This window comes from Mauremys reevesii, linkage group 9 (assembly GCF_016161935.1).
Source record: "Mauremys reevesii isolate NIE-2019 linkage group 9, ASM1616193v1, whole genome shotgun sequence".
Taxonomy (NCBI): Eukaryota; Metazoa; Chordata; order Testudines; family Geoemydidae; genus Mauremys; species Mauremys reevesii.
In genome coordinates, this window is record NC_052631.1 from 61,383,297 (window position 1) to 61,405,787 (window position 22,491).

A 22,491-nucleotide genomic window follows, 5' to 3' on the forward strand; every position below is an offset into this window, starting at 1 on the left:
ATCTAGTCTAATCCCCTGCTCAAAGCAGGACCAACACCAACTAAATCATCCCAGCCAGGGATTTGTCAAGATGGGCCTTAAAAACCTCTAAGGATGGAGATTCTACCACCTCCCTAGGTAACCCATTCCAGTGCTTCACCACCCTCCTAGTGAAATAGTGTTTCCTAATATCCAACCTAGATCTCCCTCACTGCAACCTGAGACCATTGCTTCTTGTTCTGTCATCTGCCACCACTGAGAACAATCTAGCTCCATCCACTTTGGACCCCCACCCCTCCTTCCGGTAGTTGAAGACTGCTATCAAATCCCCCCCCTCATTCTTCTCTTCTGCAGACTAAACAAGCCCAGTTCCCTCAGCCTCTCCTCGTAAGTCATGTGCCCCAGCCACCTAATCATTTTCATTGCCCTCCGCTGGACTCTCTCCAATTTGTCCACATCCTTTCTGTAGTGGGGGGACCAAAACTGGACGCAATACTCCAGGTGTGGCCTTACCAGTGCCGAATAGAAGGGAATAATCACTTCCCTCGATCTGCTGGTAATGCTCCTACTAATACAGCCCAATGTGCTGTTGGCCTTCTTGGCAACAAGGGCACACTGCTGACTCATATCCAGCTTCTCATCCACTATAATCCCCAGGTCCTTCTCTGCAGAACTGCTGTTTAGCCAGTCAATCTCCAAACTGTAGCAGTGCATGGGATTCTTCCTTCCTCAGTGCAGGACTCTGAACTTGTCCTTGTTGAACCTGAAAAGATTTCTTTTGGCCCAATCCTCCAATTTGTCTAGGTCACTCTGGACCCTATCCCCACCCTACAGCGTATCTACCACTCCTCCCAGCTTAGTGTCATCTGTGAACTTGCTGAGGGTGTAATTCATCCCATCATCCAGATAATTAATAAAGATGTTGAACAAAACTGGCCCCAAGACTGACCTCTGGGGCACTCCGCTTGATACCTGCTGCCAACTAGACATCGAGCCGTTGATCACTACCTGTTGAGCCCAACAATCTAGCCAGCTTTTTGTCCACCTTATAGTCCATTCATCCAGCCCATACTTCTTTAACTTGCTGGCAAGAATACTGTGGGAAACTGTATCAAAAGCTTTGCTAAAGTCAAGATATATCACATCCACCACTTTCCCCATATCCACAGAGCCAGTTATCTCATCATAGAAGTCAATCAGGTTGGTCAGGCATAACTTGCCCTTGGTGAATCCATGCTGACTGTTCCTGATCACCTTCCTCCCCTCCAAGTGCTTCAAAATGGATTCCTTGAGAACCTGCTCCATGATTTTGCTGGGGACTGAAGTGAGGCTGTAGTTCCCCGGGTTCTCTTTCTTCCCTTTTTTAAAGATGGGCACTAGATTTGCCTTTTTCCAGTCATCCGGGACCGCCTCCGATTGCCATGAATTTTCAGAGATAATGGCCAATGGCTCTGCAATCACATCAACCAACTCCCTCAACACCTTTGGATGCATTAGATCTGGACCCATGGACTTGTACATGTCCAGCTTTTCTAAATAGTCCTTAACCTGTTCTTTTACCACTGAGGGCTGCTCACCTCCTCCCCATACTGTGCTGCCCAGTGCAGCAGTCTGGGAGCTGACCTTGTCTGTGAAGACCGAGGCAAAAAAAGCATTGAGTACTTCAACTTTTTCCACATCATCTGTCACCAGGTCAGTAAGGGTCCCACACTTTTCCTGACCTTCTTGTTGCTAACATACCTGTCAAAACCCTTCTTGTTACCCTACACATCCCTTGCTAGCTGCAACTCCAGTTGTGCCTTGGCCTTTCTGATTACACCCCTGCATGCTCTAGCAATAATTTTATACTCCTTCCTAGTCAGCTGTCCAAATTTCCACTTCTTGTAAGCTTCCATTTTGAGTTTAAGCTCACCAAAGATTTCACTGTTAAGCCAAGCTGGTTGCCTGCCATATTTGCGATTCTTTCTGCACATCAGGATGGTTTGTTCCTGTGCCCTCAATAAGGCTTCTTTAAAATTCAGCCAGCTCTCCTGGACTCCTTGCCCACTCATATTAGCTTCCATGGGGATTCTGCCCATCAGTTTCCTAAGGGACTCAAAGTCTGCTTTTCTGAAGGGTCCGTATTTTCCTACTCTCCTTTCTTCCTTTTGTCAGAATCCTGAACTCAACCATCTAGTGGTCACTTTCTAAGGGCTTGGCTACGCTTGAAAGTTGCAGCGCTGGTGGAGGCTTTCCAGCGCTGCAATTAGTAACCGTCCACACCTGCAAGGCACATCCAGTGCTGCAACTCCCTGGCTGCAGCGCTGGCTGTACACTTGGTCTGGTTGGGGTGTAGCGATTGCAGCGCTGGTGATCCAGCGCTGCTCGTCAAGTGTGGACACACACCAGCGCTGTTATTGGCCTCCAGGGTATTAGCAGATATCCCAGAATGCTTTTATAAATTACTCTCTTTGTTTTGTTATGCAGCCTCTCTTTGTTTTGTTGTGAACTCGGAGCTCCGGAGCTCCGTTGATCCCGGAGCTGCTTATCTAAAAAACAAACACCACTCCTGTTTGCTGTGATCAATCTGTACCTGGCTGTGAACAATCAAATGAGATAATCTCTGTGAATGAGGCAGGCAGGGAGTGAGTGTTTGCTTGACAGAGAAAGGGAGTCCGTTTGGATGCAGGCTGTTTGCAATTAAGAGTTAAGACTAAGGGATCGGGAACATTTTCTGATTTTTCAAGGCAGGAAGCTAAACACACAGTGTAGGCTCCAAAAATCCATTCTCTCTCTCTCCCCCCACTCCCTGTCACACTACACCACCCCCACCCCCCTCTTTTGAAAAGCACATTGCTGCCACTTGAACACTGGGATAGCTGCCCATAATGCATCACTCCCAACAGTGCTGCAAATGCGGCCACATACCAGCGCTGGTAGCTGTGAGTGTGGCCACACACCAGCGCTGTCCCTACACAGCTGCACGACCAGCGCTGCAACTCCCAGCGCTGCAACTTTCAAGTGTAGCCAAGCCCTAAGGCTCAGGTTGTTTAGTCCAGTGTGTAAAATCCCCCCAAGTGGCACACACAGACTCCTTCCAGCAATGATGGAGAGGCACATTAGCTTGATACTTTTGCTAAAAAGAGGCTGTAAAATAGCCAATGTGATTGAAAGAGTCACCTTCTAGCTTCAGTGTTAAAACCCTATAGAAATGAATGGGACTATTCCCACCTCTCATTTAAGGTTATCCACAAACTCTAGGAGATAGCTGTGTGTTAGTGTAACACATGTATGGTTTTGTCAATATATGGAGATATACCTATCTCATAGAGCTGGAAGGGACCTTGAAAGGTCATTGACTCCAGTCCCCTGCCTTCACTAGCAGGACCAAGTACTGATTTTGCCCCAGATCCCTAAGTGGCCCCCTCAAGGATTGAGCTCACAACTCTGGGTTTAGAAGGCCAATGCTCAAATCACTGAGCTATCCCTCCTCCCTGCTCCTGTTGCAAGCAGATAAACTGGAAATGCTATTTGCTGGTTCCTCCCTCCCATTAGATGTTTAAATTCTACAGAAATGATGGGCTTGCTCCTAGGTTACAGGGTGGGCCCGACTGCCATGAACCACCGCTGTACCCTGCCCATCTTCTCCCCCAATGGTAGTGTTTTGTTTGCCCTTGTGCCTGCAGCTGGGCCCTGGGCTGACAGCTCACTCCCCCTCCTCCCCCAATGCACCCCAGACACTGTTCCCGAACCAGGTGCTGCACAGCTCCATGCAGCCCAGCTTACTGTGTTATTTATAGTAATACACCAGATGCTTGACAGTGCTATGTGTGAGCCAGGGATATTTCCACACAACTGGAAATACCATGTCACTTGGCTTCGGACCCAGCTGGAGTGATTTTTTGGGCGGGTGTTAAAAGCAAGTTCCTAGCCTTTATGGTTGCGCTGATGGGGCATGTACCCCACACTCTCCCTGAAAGGGTTAATGAAGGCATGAAAGGTCACTTATCTGGCTGCACCTGGAGGTGGCCCAGGCTCACACAAGCAGGAAGGTGAGAGTGGAAAGGGGCTGTGGCAGTAGAGAGTGAGGAACTCTGCACTCACTCCATGGGGCCAGTGGGGTGACCTTGGGTTCCTCCCGAGCGGGCAAATCCTGGCAGGAGGCCAGGAGAGAGAAAGCAGCCCCTGAGAGTAGAGCAGCCCCAGTAGCAGGATTTGGACAACCAGGGAGAGAGCCTGGGAGGTGCCCAGTGGAGGAACAGTGCAGCAAAGAGGGAGACGAGGCCCAGGCCGAGGAGGGCTGAAATTGGTTTGTGTCTGTATGCTTAGTTTGGGATTTTCATTAGGGGACCCAGAGGAGAGCCTTGGGAGTCCTGAGGAGGGATAAACCATGGTGAAGGTTGTGAGCACCACACAACCCAGAGCAAAGACCCTTTGGTGAGGACATTAGACTGTTGGACTTTCTGTTACCCTAGAAGGAGAGATCTGAATTGTGACCTGGCCGGAGAGTTGAGTGGCAGGAAGAGGCAGATTACCAGAGGACCAGGGCGACTGTCGGCAGGGGGGTGTTAGGCAGAGAGAGAGCTGCTACACAATGCCCTGCCATGAGGAGGCACTGTAGTGGTGAGGGGTCTGAAACCCACAGCCTCCAGGCTGTCTTCACTACCTCCCTGGAGGAGCAAAGTACAGAGAGAACTCCTGGATATGCTGAGTGGGCTGAGCAAACCCAGGGGTTACAGCACAGCTGTCAGCCAGGAGGCTCACTATACAGCCAGGATCATCACTCCTGGCTCACCTCCAGCCCCTCATACAAGCTGGCAAAGTCTTATTTTCTGGTATGTACACATTACGGAAGGGAAAAAGGACCTTTGCTCACACCTGCCAGGGACCAAAGACCTTTATTGCCAGCATTGTGGGGCTTTTTGATTACAGCAGCCAGCCATTGCAGAGGATAGCCCGGCGGTGTGGCTTTCCCAGGTGCTCCCAAGCAGGCAGGATCTTGGAACATCAGGACAGATCAGGCAGTTTTGGGTGTTGTTAGATCACCAGTGCAGAGACTGTCCAAGGGGTGAGACCAGCAGGTGCGGGCTTACAGCAACTGACTGACTGCGCTGGCACCACACGAACCTGTGCTTTGTGAAGGCAACCACCCTGTGGCCAGGATTTCCATGGGGTCCCATCAATGCCTGCAGAAGTGACAGCAAGTGGGAGGGGCCTAAGGCAGCTGCTGTTGCACCAGCCTCTTTGGAAGTGCTTGCGTTTGTGACCAGCCCTCTCCCTGCGCTGATTCTGAACAAAATCACTGTGTTTCCCTGCGGACAGTTTTCCATACTGTGTGGTTGTGCAGAGACATGGCCTGTCACCTGAGTCAGCCCAACCCTCCCTTTATGCCCAGGGGTGCGCCTTCCCCTACCATTCCCACAGCCTGTTCTGCCAAGTGGGTTCAGTACAGCGTGGGACACACGTGCAGTGCACTAGAGAACAAAAACTCCCTTGACAATCCAGTGTCACTTTGCAGGTATAGCCGTTGCAGTGCTGCCAAATCAGGGGGCAAGACCCCAAAATCCTGAGATAGGCTTAAAAATCCTGAGACTTTTAAAACCTAATAACATGTGTGTCTGTGTTTTTCCCCTTCTGGTTTTTGGGCCTTTGGGAATCATGTTCTCAAGCTTTTCTCTTTAACCAAGAAGGCTAATGGAGCATATGGGAATAGGGTCATAGCCCTTTAAATAGTTTTTGCTCTCTATTGGTGCCGTCTGTGTTCTTAAAACTGCCAGCCACCAGCCAGAGCAGCAGGGTATGTGTAAGGAGGCCTGGCATGGTGTGGCCATTTGGAGCCCACCATGCCCAGTTGGCTCGTTCATATGACCAATGTTGTATAAAGAGCACAACCCACAATGACTGGTGGTGAGGATGGGACCCTGATCCAGGAACACAGGGCACTAGGGGCTGAGTGACAGTGAAATTGCAGCTACTGTGACTGTGAGTGACAGGCTCATGTAGCAGTTAAAGGCTGTTTGGAGAAATTTGACTTGTTTGGGAGCTCAGCAAAGGCCTGGCCCACCTATAATGAGAGACTGGAACAGCCTAGCATAGCTAATAGGATAACTGATGAAACAAGGTGGAGGTTTTACTGAGTGCAATGCGGCCAAAACATATCGCATGCTGCATAGCCTAACAGCTCCGCTTAAGCCTGCAGCCAAAGCAGTGGTTGAGATTCTACAAGATCCCCTGTTCCTCAAAGCCACTGGGCATTGCAGAGCCTCTGCTTTTATTAACAGAATCAAAAGGGGAAGGAAATGATTCCAGATTCTGTGGCTGAATTAAGGCCATTAACAACATTGCTGCTTTGGAGCAAGTTTCAATGATGCATTAAGGGGCTGGCTAGTGTGTGGGATGCACAATGAAGCCATCTGAGAACAGCTATTGACTGAGACTGAGTTGACCTTAAAACCTGCAGTAGAAGTTACTGTATCAATGGGCACAGCTACAAGGATGCCAAGGAGCTGCGACAGCCTCATACAGGGCCGGTGCAAGGATGTTTCGTGCCCTAGGCGAAACTTCCACCTTGCGCGCACCCTCGCCCTGAGGCGCCCCCCTTGCGGCTGATTGGCACCGCAAGCCTGGGAGGCGGGAGAAGTGAAGCAGCCACGGCATGCTCAGGGAGGAGGCGGGGTAGGGGAGAGCTGGGGCGGGGAGTTCCCCTGCATGCCGCCTCCCCCCTTACTTGCTGCAGGCGGCCCTCCCCACGCTCCCCTGGCCCAGTTCCCTCCACCTAAATGCCGGCAGCAACCGAGGAGGCTGAAGATCCAGCTGCCGCGGTCGCTGTAGAAGAAAATGGTGCCCCCCCAAATCCTAGTGCCCTAGGCAACCGCCTAGGTCGCCTAAATGGTTGCACTGGCCCTGGCCTCATATCATCTATGCAGCAACTAAAGTGGGGGACAAGGAGGAAGTACAACCTGAAGAGCACCCAGACCCTATTATTTCTTTGTGTGAAAGAGTCTTTTAGTGACTGTTGGGTCAAGAACAAAAACTGCAACAAATTGGGCTCTGCAGAGAAAATGTGCAGGTCAACACAACAGCCCCCTCCTGAGGGCAATGCCAGAGATTTGAACATTCATCAGTTTGCAAATGACAGCCTGGAGTCCAGTGAAGATGTTACAGCACCACTACAACTGTTAAATATGGAAGACCATAGCGGATGGATTTCTTTACAAGTGGAAGGAGTAGGAAATGGATCTTGGTACAGGGGTCCGTGGTGTCTAATTTTAGAGTAGGATTATTAGAGACAATTTAAAGTGGTGAAGTTGTAGAAAATCTCGGTGCTACTAAAAACACACAGGGGGAAATCCTCATTTCCTGGGCGTTATTAAAGTGAAGGTAACAGCTAACTGTAAACAGCATCTGCTAAACTGCCGAGTTGTAAAGAGAGGAGGTCCTGCATTGTATGCCTGACAGCAGACAGCCCCTACGTGCACTCTGACACAATGGACAGACAGAGAGGGTGCTGGTCTCCAGACTAACCCACGGCTTTTGATGAGGCTATAAAGCTTTTGATATCCAAAGGGGCCCTTCTATGCTGTGGTGCAGCTTTGCCTGTAAAATCAGCTGGTGACATTTCCCTACCTGAAACAGGAGAAGTGATTTCTCATGTGAGAGAAGATCAGAGGGGACAGACCAGGGGCGGGAAGAGGCAGAGCGAGGGCAGGGCCTCAGTGGAGGGGGTGGAGCGGGGCCTTGGGTTGGAGAGGGGGTGCAGCAGCCCCTGGTGAAAAAAAAGTCAGCACCTGTGGTTCACACTGGCCATTGGAAGTTGCAGGTAGGGATATTGAACTGAACCAGACAGTTGATATGTTCTACATAGCACAAAGTGAAACCTTGCCTGCAACAAATGCCAGAGTACAGCAGGAAAGTGTCTGACATTACAAGGGGTAGATGGACTCATGCACAAAAACAGCTGTGTCCCGCTTTCTTTGCTCACAGGGAACAGTTAAGCATATCTCAAGGTTGCCTAATATGTGGCACCCGAGTGTTATTCCTACAAAGCCCAGGGCCTGTGTATTCCAAGAATTACACGAGGCCATTTGGGACTGTAAAAGAGAGTCTTGGCCAGGAGTGTGTGGTGACTGGAGATTAATGCACAGAAAGAGGAAATGGCAACACGGTGAGATGTCTAAACATGCTCCACTGCATCCTTGGAAGTCATCAGCTATGCCATGGCAGTGACTCCATGTTGACTATGCTGGATCACTTATAGGGCATACGTTTGTGATTGCAGTAAATCACTTCATCTTCTAACCTTAGTTCTTTCTATATCAGGTCAGCTCTTCGATCCTTCTTCTCTATTCCAGCCTGCCTTGAAGCAGTTCTTCGGAAATTCCACCATTAATCAAATAATTTTGTAGAATGTTCATCCATCTAGTCTTGGGTTTTTCAACCCTTCTCCCACCTCCACTTCTCAGTTTAATACCCTGTTTCCTACAGATAGATGTTCCTAAGGAATAGGGTGATCAAATGGGCACACATAGTCACACCCTACTGCTCAGTTTTCACATGGGAGAAAAAAATCTCTGTAAAGAAACACCTATAATAATTGATGGAGACGTGAAGTGTCCTCTGCCTTGTCTGGTAAATGTGACTCTGAGCATGCCCTGGAGTTGACATGTAAACCAGCTCTTGAGCACACATTCTGCAGGACATACTACACCAGTGATGCCTGTTGAAAACACAGAGCTACAACAAAGCCTCAGTAACTTGTGACTGCCCCAGTGTGTAAGGGACCAGGTGTAGGCAGTCTGGCCTAGCGGTCACAGCTGGGCTGTGGTCTACTCATCAGGGATGGGCGTCACCGGGCTGTAGTTGGAGGAATCACAAGGCCAGGTCAAATAAGAGTCAGGGTCAGTCAGGCCGGGGTTGGAGACCGGAGACCAGAGATCAGAGGCGGTACCAGATTAGAATCGAAAGGCAAGAATCGGTGTCGAAGTCTGCCTGGAATCGGAGGTCACTCTAGCAGGGAGCAACAGACTAGGCATGTTTGATGATGATATTTGCACCCCTCCATATCTATGTGTTCCCTTCGTATTATTATTGCCGTGTGAAGAGGAAAAGACCAAACATCTGGACACATATTCTGTGTCAAGGCGAGCAGAGAGTTGCCCAGAGTCGCCTGTTGCCCAGCGCTGGGGTGTCAGGAAACCACCACTGACTGCAACCCTTGCTAGAGCATTGTGGGAGTTGGGCAGCGCTGCCATTGGGCTTTGGGCCTGCTGCCAGAGAAGCTCTCTGGGCACCATCCTACCAGATGATTACCCTGCACTGGGTGGCAGGGTGGTTCCACAGGCTGGGAGAGACCTGTGTGTGGGGCTGTACCCCTCCCCCCACAGGATGATTGGCCTGGAGAGGGAGCACACCCTGCCCACACAGTGCCAGGCCACGGATGCTGCAGCTATCCTGGAGCCAGCAATGGATGGGGCTGCTGGAGGGACAGATCCCGATAGCTCCTCCTCTTTGGGCCTGATGCTCCCCTCAAATCCTCTGGTTTTACACCACCGACTACAAACGTACCCAGGCGTGAGAGGGGGCCCAGGTCCTGGGTTTAGATTACAAACTCCCTGGAGCAGTGTGGGTCGTGCAGACTCAGCAGCCACTTCTTGGCAGCAGCAGGAAGGGGCTGGCTAAGGGTCAGAGCCCAGCAAGCTGCAGCCTGTTGCAGCCTGTTCCAGCCTCAGAGCGTGACCCTGGGAATGGGCCGCATGTTTTCTCTGTCTAAAGTGCAGCCATTGAGCATGGGTTCAGGCTAGTTAAAAAGCACTTGGTGTGTCTCCAAGCAAAGGGCAGAGGGTCTGTGGCTGTGTGTTTAGCTAGCTAAAGGGAGCAGGGCCTGGGGCACGTCCTCTCCCACACCAGTGTGGCAGTCGATGGGCCTTGGTCCAAGGGAAACAGCGATCAAGGGCAGGGGAGAGCGGATGAGGCAGGAGGGACAGCGGAATGGACATTAACTGTAGTGTACAGCACAGCTGCGAGGTGGCACTATGGTGCGTGCTGTATCTGAGCACACCGCCGCTGCACCTGGCTGCGCCTTGCGGGCTGTCCTGGAAGACAGTGCCTCTGCCCTCCAATAAAGGGAGCGCTGAGGGCAGCCTATATCTGGTACCAGTCTGACCTGCCAATCATGGCCCTGCTACCCCCATGTCTGAGCAGTTCCTGCAGGATGGGAGAGCCCTCCAGCCAGGGTGGGGCCGGGGAGGGGCAGGGCGACATGCAGAGGTAGGAAAGGGCTTTGCGTGATGGGGACAGATCTGCTGAGCCCTGGTCTGTTCCTGGCCTGTGCCGGGGGCCAGGCTCCAGGGAAGGGGCAGAGTGTAATGCTGCAGAATGGGGAGGCCCCTCCTGAGTGTCATGTCAGGGTGGGGCAGCAGGCGGCTCTTAGAGGGAGGGGGCAGGCCCGGGGCAGCAGGCTGCTCTCAGTGGGAGGGGGCAGGCCCGGGGCGGGAGGGGGCTCTCAGCGGGAGGGAGCAGGCCCGGGGCGGGAGGGGGCTCTCAGCGGGAGGGGGCAGGCCCGGGGCGGGAGGGGGCTCTCAGCGGGAGGGGGCTTGCTGGCTCATGCTGTCCCCTGCTCCCTCACAGCTCTCCCTGCAGCGCTCTAGCAGCTTCAAGGATTTTGGCAAGGCCAAGCCCAGCTCCCCCGTGGTGAGCGAGAAGGAGTTTAACCTGGAGGAGAACGTGAGTATCTGTGCCACAGGGAGAAACCGACTGCACTCACGGGCTGCCAGGCCCCATGGGCATCCCATCCTAGCCCACTCCGTGCCCTCAGGGAAACCCCTCCAGCCCCACTCACACAGGGGGACTGGCTCCTGCCCAGTCCCTGCTTGCCCCAGGCCCATATAACCCCAGCCCTGCCCCACCCACTGCCCTCTTGTGCCCATATATTCCATCCAGCCCTGCCCCACTCACTGCCTGCTCCAACCTCGGGCCCATATAGCCCCAGCCTGGCCTCACTCCACCCACAACCCACTCGCCCCTTGGGCTCCTACAGCCCCAACTCCACCCACCACTCCACGCCCAGACACATATGGTACATACACTGCACCCGTCCTAGGTAGACAGCTTCTCAGAAGAGTCAGAGGTGCCCACGACACTGACTGCTCTGTGTGGCACTGCTCCCCAAGCTGGCTCTCACCTGCTGGGCGCACCCCCATCGTCTCTCAGCACAGGGACAGCGTGTGGCAAAGGTGGACTCTCGGTGCTCACTGAAGATGTGCCTCTTCCCCACAGTCAAGTGCCTGGGCTCAGCTGTGTGGGGCACTGGGTTTCCCTGTGGAGAGTTCTGCTCAGGGCATCCTCCCAACCCTCAGGCGGCAGCCCAGCTGGCTCATCCTTCCTTAGTTTGAGGGGCAGAGGGAAGAGCAGGGCACTCGCTTCTCTGGCTCTGTCCCCCGTCCCTCACTGCCAGCTGTGACGGTCCCTGCAGATTCCTGAGGATGACCTGGCCAATGCACCTCCTGATGACACTGGGAAGAGCAGTGGCATGAAGCTGGGTAAGAAGTGGAGAGCTGTCATTTCCCGTACCATGAACAGGAAGATGGGCAAGATGGTGGTGAAGGCACTGGCTGAGGGGAAGGTAAGGAGCAGGGTGCCAGGTCTCTGTGCTCAGATCCCAGGGTGTCAGCCCAGGACAAAGACCTGGAACTCAGAGAACCCACAGAAAAGAAAGGACCAGTGCCCAAAGTGGGGCACTGGGCGAGCTGAGACGAGCTGGTGCCAGCTTGGCTGCCAGCCTGGCTCGTCTCTGGTGGTTCCTGTACAATCAAGGTTTTCATTTCCCAAAGTAGAGTTCCCAGTCCTTCTGATTGCAAAGAAAACCTTGTGAACATGACCTGGTGCATTGGGGCCTGCCTGAGCCTGCAGGGGGCAGCCCGCCCAGCAACTCCCTCCCCAAAGGTAGTTAACTCTGGGGCCTACTGATGACAATGTGACAGCAACTCTTTCACTGCTGTTCCTTTTAGGAATTGTGGGATCCTGAGCAAGACTCGAGTATGAACGTTCTTGCCTGTCTGACCTCTAAACCCCTGTGAGGGAGAGGGGGTCCTTTCTTAGTTATGCCTCCAGTGCAGGCATGTGGAAACAACGCCTGCCCTGCCCCAGTGCATAAGAACAGATACCACCAACATGCAGGTAGTGGTGGGCGGGGGACTCCCCGGCTGGCTTAGGCTACATAGTTATCCTGCAGTTGGGGCAGAGGGTGCTCCAACCAGCCTGTATCTCACTATTCCTGAACCACTGTCCCATTCATTCGCCTCACCAGCTCCCAAGACAGGGTACGGGCTAGTGGCTGCCTGGCGACCAGGGTAGTTGTGCCTGGGGTCTGACTCCCCTCATCCAGAGAGTGCAACACGGTTTATTTGATCACTCAGGCTCTGCTGCTTTCCACCCTTCACTGGACAAGCACCCATCACATGAGCTGGCTTGTCCCCTCCCCTCCTCAGGCTCGCTTGACTGGCCCAAGGTCAGGAGCGGCACCAGGGTTTTTGGTGCCCTAGGCGGGCATCCTTCCGCACTCCCGGTCGTTGGCGGCAATTCTGTGGCGGGGGGGTCCTTCTGCGCTCCCAGTCTTCGGGGCACTTCCCGGAGCGAGTGAAGGACCCGCCGCAGAATTGCCGCTGAAGACCCGGAGCGCGGAAGGACCCCCCGCCGCCGAATTGCTGCTAAGGGCGGCAAAAAGCCACCCCCCCAAATCCTGGTGTCCTAGGCGACTGCCTAGGTCGCCTAAATGGAAGCGCCGGCCCTGCCCAAGGTTCCCTATGGGCTGGGCACCTTTGCCCCCACCTCCGTAGCTTGTTTTGTGCCAGCCCCTTTTCACCTTTGTCCTCTGCCCCAGGCTGGCTTCCCATAGCTCTGTGCCCAGCTTTGGATCAGGTTGGGTTTCTGCTTGCTAAGCCATTCTTCGAACTCTGAGAGCGGTGCCTACATCCTGGAGTGTGCACTCCCCCTACCAGCCATCCCCTCCCTGATATACTCGCCCAGCTCATTGCAACTTTAGACTAGTTCTTATCAGGCCTTCTCTGAGCCCCGCACGGTCCCTTTCTGTAAGCAACAAGGGTCATCTCAAACTTCTGTAGCAAAGTGATTTTAAACTTACTCCAGCACTCTTCATCGGCCCCGTGAATGGCCCATGTCCGCTGAAGGCTGGGTGGACAGCGTGAAGCTGTCGGGCCACAGCAATCTGAACAAAGGCAGAGGAAACTGAATGACTAGATTGGGGCGGGGGAGGGGGAAGGGCACTGACAGCTCTAGATGGACACTTCCCATCCACTAACCTAGACCCCCCCCCCCCCCAAGCAAGTGAAACAGGAAAGTGAACAGTTTACACCCCTGGCCCCTCTTTACTCCACCTCTCAGCATCACTTGCTGCCAGGAGAACCCCCCTCTGAAATACCTGGACCCAGTTTTCAAGCCCCAGGAGGCCCAGGTCTGGGGATTCCAGATGGTGATCGCATTGCTCCTTTCTGTAGCAGTTAGCCCGTGTGCTCAAGGCGTCTGGATGCAGAAAGCCAAGCCGGGGCCTGTTACATTGCTTTTGTGACTGAGTACCAGCCCCTCTGGCACAGCCTGCACTAATTGCCTTGGCCTCTACCTGCAGGGAGAAGTGGGGGAGGAAGGATCTATGTCCCCCATGTCGCTGGACGGCAGCCTGGAGGAGCCAAGCCTCGAGAAGATGCCCTTGTCGTACGTGGAGCTGGAAGAGGACATGCACACACCACTCAGCCGCCAGACATCCAGTGGTGAGCGCAGGTGCCATGCTGCTCCCCTGGGCTCAGTGGGAGGGGGCATTTTCACATGCCACCAGCTCCCCTCCCATGGCCAGCTCTCCCCAGGCACCTCTGGAGGCAGAAGAGGGCCCACCCCCAGCAGGAAGGGCGGAGGCCAGAGCAGTCTCAGCCTAGCCCACATGGACACAGCACCCTGTCACCTTTTGGCCCCTGCTGCCTGCCCCAGGGACAGTGTGGCATGAGGGCCAACAGGGCTTCGGTGATTGCCAACACCACCACCACCCTTAGGCCTCAGCCTGCTTGGGGCAGAGCCCTGGCCAGGGAGCTGCCCCAGGCAAAGGTGGGAGAAGCCCCACCCGTCTAGTGCAGCCAGAGATGGCTGGGACACACACACTACCATGGATGCAGGGGCTCGGGGCTGGCTCAGTTCACCTACAGTGCATGTCCCCTGCCTTTAACCTGCATAACCAGGCTCAGAGCCGAGCACTCGGGCTCATGGGTAGACCTTGCGGCTCCCCCACCCCCAGACTGCAGAGCCCTTGCTGCAGGTGGCACCTAACCATGAACACAGGTGGCCTTAGAGCTGTGTGCAGAGCCAGGCTCAGACTTATTGGCGCGGGTTTGTAATTGCAGCGCGCGTATATGTGCCCTTTGGGTTGCCAGGTGTCAGGTTTCAACCAAAACGCCCGGTCGAAAAGGGACTCTGGCAGCTCCGGTTGGAGCTGTGGGGGATGGCGCCTGCGGGAGCAAAGGCAGCACGCACCCCACAGATCTACATGGCTGCCCATGCACCTAGAGGCCGCAGGGACCTGGTGACTGTTTCAAACCCCTCATCCCTGGCCCCACCCCAAGGCAAAGCCCTCACTCTCCCCCAAACTCCAGTCCCAACCTGGAGCGCCCTCCTAAACCCCAAGCCCCTCATCCCAAGCCCCACCCCAGAGCCCACTCACCCAGCCCAAAGCCCATACTCCTTCCTGAACCCCAACCTGCTACCCCAGCCTGGTGAAAGTGAGGGTGGGGAACAGCGAGCGACAGGAGGGGGATGGAGCGAGCGAGGGGCAGGGTGTTCGGTTTTATGTGATTAGAAAATTGGCTACCCTACGTGCCCTACACACTGCTCATGGAGTTGTGGGGGTGATGTCGGGTGGCAGAATTTCACGTCAGGCCCTCGTCCTGCCTCCTTACCCCATGCCGCGAGAAGCAGCTGCGCTTTCCTTTACTGTGCAGAGAACAGGCAGTAGCAGCGCCCAGGCGGTGACGGTCCCTTGCAGAGCAGGGGGAACCAGCTCTGCCCACCATGGGGGAGGGGCACCCCTGTGTTACGTGTAGGTCTCACACGTGGCACTGGGGCTCTTGCTCATTGGCAGCTGGAGGGTTGTGGCAGGCGCAGTGGAAAAAAACTCCTAAGCCCAGTGCAAATGACAGCGGCACAGTCACTTACCCCAGTCAGAGGCTGCCCTTGGGTGGGGCCAGCTCCCAGGGAAGGGAAGCAAAACTCCTGGCCAGGCTGGCTCAGCAGGAGAGGCTGACATCTTGCCCCCACTGCAGGGAGTGAACTGGGCTGCACCAGTCCCTGCACCACAGGCAGCAATCGCAACAGTGTGAGGCTGGAGGAGCCCAGCCTGCCCTACAGTGGCCCTTTCTGCGGGAGAGCCCGGGTCCATACAGACTTCACGCCCAGCCCCTACGACAAGGACTCGTTGAAGCTGCGGGTGAGTAAGGCCTGGCCGGCTGGAGCAGGAGGAAGATGGGTGCAGAGAGAAAGAGCTATTATTGAACACACACCACCACCGGTCCCTGCTCGCTTGGCCTCAGCAGGCTCAAGTCATGGAGCCAGCTCTCCCTGGCTCAACTGGAGGAGCTTCTGGGGCTGGGCCTTTACCGTAGCTGTCCTTTCTCCAAGTGCAAATGGAAACAGAACAGGAAGGGCCCCGGTCTCCTTTGACAGCACTTCGTGTGTCATTCTCATGAGTCACAACCTCCATGCGACTCCCATGCCACAAGGCGCCAGGCAGCATGAACTGGGACTAACACCCCCTTCCCGGCTCAGCTGCTCATAGACACCCTGCAGCTGAGGGGCTGGACAGGCTCAGCTGCTAGGAGGGCCTTCTCCAGCCTCGCCAGGGCCTGCATTGCAGCAAGCAGGATCACCCCCGTAACCATCACAAAGGCACAAGCCCAGGCTGTCCCCCATGGCAGGCCCCTCCTGGCGACTCGCAGGGCAGCACAGAGCTCTGCTGCTGGTAGGCTAGCTCTGGTGCTGGCTCTGCTGCCCCCACCATTGGCTAACAGGCCATAGATAGCTCAGCCTTGTAGCCCAGCTAGGCTGGGGCCAGCAGCCAGCCCAGTGCCCTGCAGTCAATCCTGCAGCACAACCGAGTCGGAGAACAGCTGGCTCCCCAGGCACAGTCCCAGAGCAGCACAGAGCTGCTGAAATGACCCTAGCCTCTTCCTCGTCCTCCCAGGACAAGGGGGCAGGGGCTGGGTCAGGGGCACACCCTACTCTGCCCCCCCCTCATCACAGCACCTGAGCATCGTGCAACTGGACTGCATGGGTTTCTCCTCCCACCTTCCAGGCAGCAGGGCCATAGTCCCAGTGTACATGGGGGAATCAAGGCCCAGAGAGGCTAATGGGCCTGTCCAAGGTCCCACGGGGCCTCTGTGGCAGAGCAGGGAATTGAACCAGGGGCTCCCAGTTCCTAGGCTACTGCTCTAACCCCTGGACCAGCCTTCCCCAGGCTAGGCCAGGGTGCTACACTGGGCTCTTGGGAACACTGTAGCCTTGGCATCAGGGCAAGCAGCCCCAAACCAGGCTCTCACTCCCAGAGGCAGAGAGGAGGCTTAGAGCCACCTTCCACCTGCAGATACCGGGCCTCGGCCCAGCTCTTCTGCCCCAACCTCTGCTGCATGCTCCCAGTGGCTTAGCTCCTCAGGTCTCCCCTGGTGCTCCCACCCCTGAGCAGCTGGCTGGCAATGTACTAACACACCAGCACCTGGCGGAGCCCCATCTGGCACCAGAGGAGCTGACCAGTGATGCCAGTAGGGAAAATGTGGGGCAAAAAAGCCTGGCAGAGGCAGCCCCGACCCTCGCCTTCCTCACTGCAAGGGTAGGAGAGAGGACGACACCTGCTCCCAACTGTGGGAACCCTCCCTGTGGCTCGCGACCACAGGCGGGCTCCAGGGAACAAATGCCAGCACCTTTGCCTGGCTGTCCCCCACAGCATGTCAGCGGTACTGTGGGGGGGCCAGGCCTCCACCCAGCTCCTACCTGTGCCGCTGCTAGGGGAGCCCGTGGGCACAGACCCAGCAACCACAGCGCAGGTGGGACAAGCCCAGCCCCGTCCCACCTGCCCAGTGGGTAGAGGTTCTCAAAGGGATTCCTCTTCATGTTTGGCCCAGAAAGGGGACATCATCGGGATCATAGAGAAGCCCCCCGTGGGCACCTGGACAGGGGTGCTAAACAACAGAGTGGGCTCCTTCAAGTTCATCTATGTGGACATCATCCCTGAGGAGCCGGTGCCAGCCCGCAAGAGCCGGGTGCAGAGCAAGAGCAAGCGGCCCAAGCCCAAGACCTTACACGAGCTGCTGGAGCGCATAAACCTGGAGGTGAGAGCCTGGCCGCGGGCTCTGGGGAAGGGGAGGACAGGTGACCTGCACACAGGCACCAGCAGTAGGGTGACCATACGTCCTGTTTTGGCCGGGACAGTCCCTTTCTTAAGCCCTGTCCCGGCCATCCTGACTTTTTTCGCAAAAGCGAGGTGCGCAGGAATGTGGGGAGTGAGTGGGGATGCCAGCCCTGCCCAGAGAGGAAGGCAGGGCTTGAGGGAGCAGCGATGCTGACACCAGCCCCAGCCTTGCTCATCTCTCATATCAGTGACAATTCTGCCAACCTGCTCCATCTGATCCCTGCACCATTCAGTGCAGCCACACCAAACACAGGGAATGTGACTGCAGTGCATGGCATCAAAATGCTGCAATTCTCATCTATAGACCACAACACAAACTATAGCATGTCCACTTAACCATTCATTCCTCATTATTACCACACAGACCCCTTACTGAACCCTTTACAGTGGCTATTGCCAGCTCCAGGGGGCAGAGTTAAGGTGGCCTGTGGGGGGCATACCTTTAACTTTGTATTTCCTGATTTTCAGAGGTTTAAGTTTGTGTTACCTGAACTTTTCGTTTGCTGGTTTATAGAGGTTTCAGTTTAAACATTCTTGGTATACTGTGGGGGGCACTAGGCAGCCTCACCTCTGCATTAACTGATTAGGTAGTTAATTTAGTGTTTAGATTAAATTCAGTTTTCACCTTCCCTCACATTTTCAGCTCAAGGTACCATCAGAGATTAGACTGATAGTGAGTAACAATGCAGTAGAAACTGCTAGGAGGTAGCTGGAGGTTTTGGCAGCCAGGCAGGGACAGCTGGAAATTCTGGCACCTGAGAAAAAAAAATGTGTTTATTCCACAATCCCAAGGGCCACCCATCAGCTTGATCTATAATATATAACTAATGGAAGAAAGGGGAAGTTGATAGAAATGAATTTAAATAATAAGTTAGGAATTGTAGAAAACTGATAAGGGAAGCAAAGGGACAGAAGGAGAAATAAATTGCCTTCAGAATTAAGGACAATAAGGAGTTTTTCAAATATATTTGGAACAAAAAGAATCCTGATAGTAGTATTGGTCCATACTAGATGGAAATGGTAGAATTATCAATAATAATGTGTGAAAGGCAGAAGGTTTCAGTATCTGAGGATAAAAAATGATATAGTCTCATCATATGGTAACAGTAGCACTCTTTCCATTCCACTAGTATCTCGAGAGGATGTTAAACAGAAACTATTAAAGTCAGACATTTTTAAATGAGCACTTACAGTAACTTGCATCCAAGAGTTTTAAAAGAACTGGCTGAGGAGCTAGCTGGGTGTTAATGTTGATTGTAATAAGTCTTAGAGCACTGGGGACGTTCTAGAAGACTGGAAGAAAGCTAATGTGCCAATTTTTAAAAAGAGAAAATGGAATGACCTGGGTAATTATAGACCTGTCAGCCTGACATTGATCCTACCCAGATAATGGAGTGGCCGATACAGAACTTGAATAATAGAAATGTAAAGTAGGGTAATGTAATAAATACAAATCAACAAGGCTTTATGGAAAACAGATCTTGTCAAACTAACCTGATATCTTTATTTGATGAGATTACAAGTTTGTTGATCAAGATAATAGTGACTTCTGTACGGGATTTGACTTGGTACCGCACATTTTGATTTAAAAAAAACCCTAGAATGGTATCAAATTAACATGGCACACATTAAATGGATTAAAAACTGGCTGATAGGCCTCAAAATGTAACTGTAAACAGGTGTTTTTTCTATCTGACCCTTTTATCAATGACATGGAAAAAAGTATAAAAATCACTGAAAAAGTTTCAGATGACACAAAAATAGGGCTAGTGGTAAATAATGAAGAGGACAGGTCACTGATTCAAAGTGACCTGGATTGCTTGGTAAACTGGGCACAAGCAAACAATAATTGTTGTATTCATCTGGGAACAGAGAGTGTCAGCCATACTTACAGGATGGGGGACTCTGGCCTGGGAAGCAGAGAGACTGAAGATTTGGGGCTGTGGCAGCTAATCAGCTAAACACAAGCTCCCATGACGATGCTGTGGCCAAAGGAGCTAATGTGATCCTGGGAGGTATGAACAGGGAATCTCAAGTAGGAGCAGAGAGGTGATTTTTCCTCTGTTTTTGGCACTAGTGTGACCGCTGCTAGAATCTTGTCTCCATTTTAGCGTCCACAGTTCAGGAAGGATGTTGGAAAACTGGAGAAGGTTTAGAGAAGAGCCACGAGAATGACTAAGGATATAGCTACACTGCACTAAAAGACCCATGGCACCATGTCTCAGAGCCTGGCCAAGTAGCTGTGGGGCTAAAAAGAGCAATGTAGATGCCTCCCTCCCAAAGTCTACTCTGCTATTTTTAGCCGTACACCTGAGTCAGTTGAGCCAGGCTCTGGGATTCAGTACCATGGGATATTTTACTGCAGTGTAGACATACCCTAAAAGCTTAGAAAACATGCCTTAGAACAGGCCTGCACAACATGCGGCCCGCGGAGCCTCACTGTGCGGCCCGCCGGAGGATTCTAAATCCCCCACACACGGCGCTCTGCGGGCAGTCCAGAGCCCTTTAAATCTCAGCCGGGGCCGGGATTCAAAGGGCTCTGCACTGCCCGCAGGGGCAGGGAGACCAGAGCCCTTTAAATCCCAGCCACGGCCGGGAATCAGAGGGCTCTGGGCTACCTGCAGCCGTGGGGAGCCCAGAGCTCTTTAAATCTCAGCCGCGGACGGGAATCAGAGGGCTCTGGGCTGCCAGCAGCAGCAGGGAGCCCAGAGCCCTTTAAATCTCAGCCGGGGCCGGGAATCAGAGGGCTCTGGGCTGCCCGCGGCTGCCAGCAGCCCAGAGCCCTTTGAATCCCAGCCCCTGGCCGCTGATTGCCCCCTCCCCAGACCCCTGCCCCAACTGCCCCTTGGGACCCCAGCCCCTATCTAAGCCTCCCTTCCCCTTGTCCCCAACTGCCCCCTCCTGAGACCCCACCCCCTACCTGTCCCCTGATAAACCTCCTGGACTCCTATGCCTATCCAATTTCTGCCTGTCCCGACTGCCCCTCCGAACCTCTGCCCCATCCAACCCCTCCTGCTCCCTGTCCCTTGACTGCCCCACAGATCCCCCTACCCCTTCTCCAACCCCCAAACCGCTTACTATGCCACTCAGACCAGCGTGTCTGGCTCCTGCAGCTCCAGACAGTTGCTGCCATGCTCCCCCATGGAGCCCACAGCCCTCTCCCACCCCCAGCACCTGCCTTCCAGATTTGAACACCTCATAATTCAGGAGTGCTCAAGCTCGGTTTGGGCAGCTTTTACTTCATTTCTCCCAAATCAAATATACTGATCCACTGTAACTTGCTGTAGAAAAAGTAGGATAAAATTGAGCAAGAAATGCTTATTAGGACTGGAATTGCTATTTTCAACAACCATTGCCTTTTTTGTTTGTTTGTTTGTTTGTTTAAAAGGAAGACAGTGATATTGCATTGGCAAATTCCCCATAGAAAGAAAGAGTGGAACAAAAGAATAATAAAGGCACCTCAACTTTTCCTCATTTATGGAGGACAGTCTTATAATATGCATCCAGATATCCTCCAATCACACAAGCTGAAAATTGTTCCTCTTTACTGCAGCTCTGTAACCATATGGGAACCAATCCTGTCTGTGTTTTGTGCACATCCAAAATTCCGGCTGAATGACCCGCCCTGGGAGCAAGTTACCAGTGACCCAGGGCTGGGGCGGCAGGAGGTGGGGGGGGGGGAACACTGGTGGGGGGAGCCCAGGGCTGGGGCAGCAGCAGGGTGGAGGGAGGGCACTGGTGGGGAGGAAAGGGGGAAGTCCAGCGCTGGGGTGTGGGTCGGGGAAGAGCCCAGGACTGGGGCAGCAGGAGGGTACGGGGGGAGGCCAGGGCTGGGAAGGGGGTCAGCCAAATTTTTTTTTACTTGGGGCAGCAAAAAACCTAGAGCCAGCCCTGCCGGGTTCCCCCAGCCGCTGGAGCCCCGGGCCCTTTAATTTGAGCCTGAGGGCTCCCAGCCACCTCTTTAGCTGGGAGCCCCTGGTTGATTTAAAATAAAGTATCACCTCCCCACCCCCAACCTTCCTTTTTGGCCCACAGCTGTTTTGGTGGGGCGGCGCTGGGGAAGGAGGGTTTGTTTCTGCAGGGCTGGGCGGCCCTGGGGCGGGGTGTTTCCTCAGGCTGGGAGGTTTCGGCCCTCAGCTGTTTTCTTTGGAGGAATGTGGCCCTCGCTGCTTTACGAGTTGTGCAGGCCTGCCTTAGAATCACAGACTCAGAGAGCTCAATCTGTTTAGCTTAACAAAGAGAAGGTTAAGGGGTGACTTGATCCCAGTCTGAGTATCTACATGGGGAACAAATCTCTTGCAGAGACACAATCCAATGGCTGGAGGTTGAAGCTAAACGAATTCAAGCTACAAATAAGGCGTAAATTTTAAGTTAGAGTAATTAACCATTGGAACAGTTTAGCAATGGTCCTGGTGGATTCTCCATCACTGAACATTTTTAAATTAAGACTGGATGTTTTTCTAAAAGATCTGCCCTAGGAATTATCCTGGGGCAGTTCTCTGGCCTGTGCTGTACAGGAATGCAGACTAGATGATCACAGTGGGACCTTCTGACCTTGGAACCTACAAATGTTCCTGTTAATCAAATTGGCAATACTGACAAGGGTGAAAGGCCATGATAAAACCAGCATCAGCCCTTGGAGTAAGAGGGCCATTCAGTATCCACTCACTGCAGTGGTCACACTGTTCCCTCTTTGCATGGGGATTTCTGCAACCCCATGTGCTAGGAACAGGGTTTTTAAATGAAAGCCGAGATCCTGGAGCCCGAGCCTGCCCAGGGTGAAGCTCTCAGCTGAGGCATACAAAGACTAGATGAGTGTCCCCAGGGATACACGTTCTACAGGCGTATCTGTTGTGTGAGTTTGATTGTGTCTGTCCCCAGGAGCACATCTCCACCTTGCTACTGAATGGCTACCAGACCCTGGAGGACTTCAAGGAGCTGCGGGAGACCCACCTGAATGAGCTAAACATCATGGACCCCCAGCATCGCGCCAAGTTGCTCACAGCTGCTGACCTGCTGCTAGACTATGACAGTAAGAGGCAGACACCCGCTCTGCTACCTTCCTGCACCCAGAGACC

At 53.6% G+C, this 22,491-nt stretch overlaps 1 protein-coding gene across 2 annotated transcripts in view; it reads left to right on the plus strand.

The window, feature by feature from the left end:
- The window catches only part of SASH3 (SAM and SH3 domain containing 3), a 34,149-nt gene that overhangs the window by 8,595 nt on the left and 3,063 nt on the right, over window positions 1–22,491 (plus strand). For both annotated transcript variants that reach the window (XM_039487704.1, XM_039487705.1), the window contains exons 3-8: window positions 10,585–10,680; window positions 11,429–11,578; window positions 13,598–13,739; window positions 15,276–15,439; window positions 17,127–17,333; window positions 22,295–22,445. In XM_039487704.1, coding sequence (XP_039343638.1) covers window positions 10,585–10,680; window positions 11,429–11,578; window positions 13,598–13,739; window positions 15,276–15,439; window positions 17,127–17,333; window positions 22,295–22,445 — 910 coding nt within the window. The remainder of the gene's footprint in view (window positions 1–10,584; window positions 10,681–11,428; window positions 11,579–13,597; window positions 13,740–15,275; window positions 15,440–17,126; window positions 17,334–22,294; window positions 22,446–22,491) is intronic.